Source organism: Primulina huaijiensis, chromosome 13 (assembly GCF_012295235.1).
Source record: "Primulina huaijiensis isolate GDHJ02 chromosome 13, ASM1229523v2, whole genome shotgun sequence".
Classification (NCBI taxonomy): Eukaryota; Viridiplantae; Streptophyta; class Magnoliopsida; order Lamiales; family Gesneriaceae; genus Primulina; species Primulina huaijiensis.
Genome location: NC_133318.1, coordinates 3,427,552 through 3,433,741, shown reverse-complemented (window position 1 = coordinate 3,433,741; position 6,190 = coordinate 3,427,552). Strand labels below are relative to the sequence as shown.

The following is a 6,190-nucleotide window of genomic DNA, read 5'->3' as shown; positions in this document are numbered from 1 at the left end:
TGAGGCCAAAACACAGTTTTATACCCACTGATGGGGGCCGGAACACAGTTTTATACCCACTGATGGGGGCCATATAATTTACAATCGTCGTTCCATATCCCACTCAAATCATAACAGTGCACCACAGAATCAGATGTATCAAACAACACTTATAGGAATTTTTGAATGAACTCAGCAGAATCAAAGAACATCGGAAATAGGAGGAAACATATCGTAAATCGATCGAGATTTTATGAAATATATAATAGCATTTTCGAAAGTGGTTTGACACACATACAAGTATGTCATGAAATACTTATACAAAGTTTAAATTACAAAGAAATACATAGCAAAAGCCCACTTACCTGATTTCGTTTGGATTAAAACGCTAGAAGGACGTGCTAAAAGAACTCCGTTCGAACAAGGTCGCGGCAAAGCTTCGAACTCGGCTGTCGCAATGCTTCGAATTTGGCCTACTTTCCAGCAGCTATATTTCGAATTTCTGTAGCTACGGGGAGGGATTTTGCAGTAGGAGAGGTGAGATTACTACCACTTCGGTCCTCTTTATATTGGGTTGGAAAATCAGCTACAATGGTAAGCTCTTATCACTCCAAGAATATCGCTGATTGCTTAATCAAATAGATGATTGCACTTTTCTCTCCCGAATGAACATGGACTCTTCTTGATTCAAGATACACACCCGAGATTCATGCTATAATAGTGAGTGATTTTGGCTCCCTTAAGTGCAAATGGAGAGTGATTTTGGCTGCATGAATCTCTTCCAAGATTAGTGCACTTCCATATTGAACAGTTTTCACATTTGATACCACTTAAATATCATTACTCATGGTCATTAAAATCCTCTTAATGACACCTATTCATGGCCATTAACCTCATATTTAAAATCCTTATTAATGATCATTAACTTCCTCTTAATTATCATTATTTTTCTTTTAATATAGGTAGTTTAATGGCTGATTTGTTGTGGTTTAATTTAGTCTTTAACAATGGTGATAAAAGGTCAATAATGAGGGAAAAATGATTATTCAAATTTCCAAGATTATGATTGCAGGAAACGCGAAAAATGTTGGGCCAAAAAGAATGAGCTAAAATTTCCTATGACATATATAGGTTTTCCCGTTGCAAGATTTCGGGTCTTCACATTTACTCTTTAGAGATCGAGCTTGATTCCTTTTACAATGAGATTTTGATGTGGTTTTGAACTTATTTGATGTTTGGATGTTGTGTTTGATTGCGGTTTTGTTCGAGTGCGCAATTAGAGATTGTATCCTTTGGGACCTCATCATCATAGTCTCTGTTAATTTGTTTAGAGAACTTGGCTAGTTGTTCCGTATATCTATAGGTTGTGGAGCCCTACTTGGAAAAATGAATGAAAGTTGTTATACCTTACACAAGTTTGGTCATAATTCTGGTACTATTATGTATTGTATTGTATATGGATTATAATATAAATTTTATGTATAACGAAAATTTACACAACAGAAGGTTTACTTGGATGATTACTTACACAAGTTCTGAGCTTCATGTACCCTATAAATATTAGACGCTACATACATACAAACTACTAGGCTTTTTCCAAATAAGCACATATATGACACTTGATTCAATTACTCATGCAAGAATGGACTTCGCCCATTGTTTTGCGATATCCCATTGCAATTTGTAGTACCTCAGTTGAATGACTTGAGTCTCAGTTAATTAGTATGACGCTTTCGATGAACAATCATCACCAAATGTTGGAGCCCACGTTAAAGGACTGCTCCGGTGGTGGCTGATCATCCCCAAGCACCCTGGATGAAGAAGAACTCGTGCCAAAGTTGGCCACGAAATCGTTCCCAAACAGAGAACTCAACCTTTGCTGCATGAAAGGGTAGACCTCCGTGGCAACCGTGGCAGCTCCTAAAGGGTGGGCGTTGTCGGCCCTGAGCTGTAATGCAGCGAGAAGCAAAGAATTCAGGTTAGTGCTCAACGGTGGCCAATTAGTTAGTGATTGTAAAGAACTCGCTGCGGCTCCCCAGTTGGTGATATTGTCGTCGTTGTTGTAGTTTTGTGGGACAATATTTGTTGATGAAGAGATGATAGGCACAGTACTGTGGCTGAAATTTGGGAAATATTCCATGTCTTGTAGCTCGTTCACCATTGCATTGGTGTCGGATGGGGATTCTTGGGACTGTGGTGAAGAAGCTGTTTGTTGAGGTTTCTTCACTATTAAACTCTTCTGAAAAACTCTACAAACCACCCACTCCTCCTGTTTAACACAGTAAACACATGATTCACATATAACCAACTAGGAAATACGCAAGGAACAATTGTATTTTCGGTTATGCATATTTGTCGCTTTACAAATTTGGTTATTTATGTCATTAAATTTGAGTTTTATTCTACTATATTTATTTTTTTATTGGTAATTTTATTCATTTTTCCAATATGTCGTTTATGTGACCTATATGTGTTGCTGACATGTGTAGTTTTACATAAGCATTTTCGATAAAAAAAACTAAAATTGAAAAAAAAAAGATACATGACTAAAACTGAAATTTGATAATATAGATTATCAAAATCGTAAATGAAGAAAAACAAATAAGATAAAAAATAGAATTTTCTTGTATTATCAAGTATGTACCTCAACTTTGTATCATTGCATGTTTTTTTTTTTAATTTAATATCAAATATATACTTATTTTATTCAACATTAGATTTTAAATATTAAAGAAAAACCCTATTATCGTAAATTAAGTAATATAAAGAATTACCTCGTTCTTATATTAGATGACCATATATTACTTCTCCGTCTGTATAATTTTTAAGCTAAATATAGTAAAAAATTTCATGATACAAGAAAATTTTATCGTGCATGTGAAGGAGTTACTAGTCACGTACCTTTGTGGGTTTGAGAGCATGCTTCGATTCAAGCCGATACTCATGCATAACCCAATTGGTTTTCTCGCCCTTTGGAGCTCTGCCTCTGTAGAAAACTAGGGTTTTCTTCATGCCGACCAACGCGCCGTCAACGCCCCGGAAAATCTCCTTATCTTTACCTGTTGTTTTCCAGTAGCCAGCTTCCGTGGCTCGGTTTGTTCTGAGACCAGTAGGGTATTTTCGGTCTCTCAAGCTAAAGAAATACCATTCCTTCTCTCCCATGGAGGCTTTGGCTGAAAATTTTCTAGCTCACATAAATTTCGAGCCTAGCTAAATAACGTTCTAAACTGATACATTACAAAAGGTTATGAATTATAGTATAATCTAAAGTTTCAAGCAAATTGTCGAGTAACTCATCTGACATCAAAATTTTCACGTTTGTAGAGAAATATCAGGTTCAAGATTTAATTGTAGCAATCTCTCCACTCAAAAAATAAAGTTTCAATTAGGATTTTCCATAATTAGCACGTGATTTTTGAGCGATGCTTCTACTCTTAATTTTCCGATATGATGATATAAGGCCATATAAAAAATTTTATACAAAGTTTTTTAAGAATTAAAAAATAGTATAACAAGTCCATTTTTATTTTGGCTAATAATTTCATAAACTAAGAATTTCATATATTAAAAAAATTTACACACAGTTAAAGAAGTTTAGAGAACAGTTTCAACATCCTCATGGTTTTCCGAATCAAAAAAGAAAGAAAAATTACTTAATTGAGTTTTGAAATTTAAAATTTTGAATATAATGTTTTATTAATTTTAAAATTTGTAGTTTCTAATGTAGTATTTTAGGAAAGTAACATAAATTTATGTTTGAGAAAAAAAAAGGAAAATTCTTATTTTTTTATAGGAAAATAACAAAATATAATGTTTTAAAAAATGGTTCTTTTAGGATCTCGATACTCAAAAGATTACCATAATATATATATCTACCAAAATCTGAAACATATATCCTCCTTATCATTGCTACTATCGACTTTATTTTATCAAAATTTTAATCAAGAAACAAGAAATTAATCAATTCTCATATGAAATATTATTCAACATATTTAATATAATAATTAAAGAGTACTTGGATCATGATTGCATGAATATTGTACCTGGGAGATCCCATGGCTCACACTTGTTAAAATCAACATCAGCAATGGCCCTGGTGGCGAATTCGAAATCCGAAACCTTGTTGCTCAAATAACACGTGATGAGTTCTTCGTCCGTCGGATGGAACCGGAATCCGGGAGGAAGATTGTTTTCCTCCATTGATCTTTATCAGTTCAGGATATAAATGAAATCGAACAGGGTATTAATGGAGTCTCCATTGCTTTCAAGATTTCATACTTGAACAAGAAGCTAGGCAGCCAATATGGCTTAATTAGTCTTTGTTTTTTTTCTTATAATTAATGATTAGCTAATTTATCTATCTATCTATGTATCTATCTATCTATCTATATATCAAGATCTGAATAAGAAGGGCTTAGTCTTTGTTTTTAATAATTAATTACAGCTAACAGTTTGACATACATGACATATAGATACAGAGACATGCTAAACATGCAAATTGTCTAACCAGAATAATTATCTTAAAAAAAGTTTAATTCGTCACAAAAACTCTCGTGGGACGATTTCAAGGGTCAATTTTGTAAGACAGATCTTTAGCTTGACCAGATTCATGATGAAAAAATATTACTTTTATCTTTAAGCATGGATTGAGTTGACATGTCTCACGAAAATAAATTCGTAAGACCGTCTCATAAGATATCTACCTTTTATTCATTTAGTTAAAACTTTGATTTATTATGTTTTTATGTATCTCGATCATTAATGAGTCATGTTTTCCCCTACAAACGGATTTTTTTAGGAGACAACGCAATATTAAAACACAATAAATGGATATTTTAATCATAATGTTTTGAGACAAGGAATAAGTGTGGTTCATACCTAGAAAGTTTGAATCATACAAAAATAGTGATAGATGTGGAAAATAAGGAAAAATTACATGTATCAAAGTGCAATTTAGTGGTGGGAATGGAGGGGCAAAAACTAATTTAGCAAGAAAGCCATGGAGTGAACATTACAAAGTGATAGATTGTCTAACCAACTTCACCAAATTTCCTTAGCTACCCACCAAAATTCTTGGGACAACTTCACTCTAATACATTAATTATAAACTAATTAATAAATTTTTTTTATTAGTATCCAACTCAAACCTGTTCTTTTCTTTCCCTTTTGACCAATTTGTTTACACGTGTGCCTTTTAGGAACCCTTTAATTATATTATAATATACATACATATATACACACACATATACATACAGTTTTGCTATGCTGCACACCTCGTGCGTTCACTTATGTGAGCACCGATGAGATGACACATATCTATTGGATATATACAGTTTATTGCATCGAATAAAAATGCATCACGTCATTGGTGCTAACCTATTGTATGTATATATATGTATGTAAACACTTGTATTTATTTTTATTTGATTTCCAATTTTTTTCCTAAATCATTATATGTTCAATTCAAAATTCACTAACATGACCTTTTACATGAGCAAGAGGATGTGATAAAAAATAATCCGATTACATATTTAGAGGATGTTTAGATGAATTTATTTTAATTTGTTTTTTTAGAAATTAGATTATCTCAATTTAAAAATGATACGTTCAAATATCATGATAAAATGAATTAATAGAGTTTAAAAAATATTGATACATCTAGTATTATATTTTTATTTTCATAATTACAAAAAAGAATATGATACAATGAGAATAATGAAAATAAATATTTTTTTGATATATTTTAGAATTTGCGTAATTGGATTTAACTTGGGAGAGTATGTACGGATTATAATAAAATTCGTGGAGATATTTTCAACAACTTATAAGTTATTGAACACGACAATTTATTTTGACATTTTATAAGCTTTTCTCGAAATTATAATCAAACACTTTTTCAGAGCTTATATAATAAATATTACATTAAAATACAACAAGATCTCTCTCTTTTTTTATTTATGAATTTGGATATATTTTATATAAAATAAAATCACCCACATATAATAAGGTAAGAGGTTATTCATTGAGGGGTAGTTACAGGTTCACCAAATCATAAGACTGTATTTCATTTTTTAAAGTGGAATAGATCTTAGCATTCACACCTTATTTGGTCATATCGAGCCTAAACTTTTTCAATCCTAACCTCAAACTTTTATGTGATTCGTGCTCTTGCACATTGGTTTCTAGAATGTGCATGTGTTTGATATATATA

General features: G+C 32.1%; 1 protein-coding gene across 1 annotated transcript; it reads right to left on the bottom strand.

The window, feature by feature from the left end:
* Positions 1-1,162: 1,162 nt before the first annotated feature.
* Positions 1,163-4,285, bottom strand: LOC140956242 (protein CUP-SHAPED COTYLEDON 1-like). Its single transcript, XM_073412943.1, has 3 exons — positions 4,023-4,285; positions 2,881-3,152; positions 1,163-2,248 (listed from the first exon to the last, which is right to left on the bottom strand). Exons 1-3 carry the CDS (start codon positions 4,177-4,179, stop codon positions 1,727-1,729), a joined length of 951 nt encoding a protein of 316 aa, XP_073269044.1. The 5' UTR covers positions 4,180-4,285; the 3' UTR covers positions 1,163-1,726.
* Between the last annotated feature and the right edge of the window lie 1,905 nt (positions 4,286-6,190).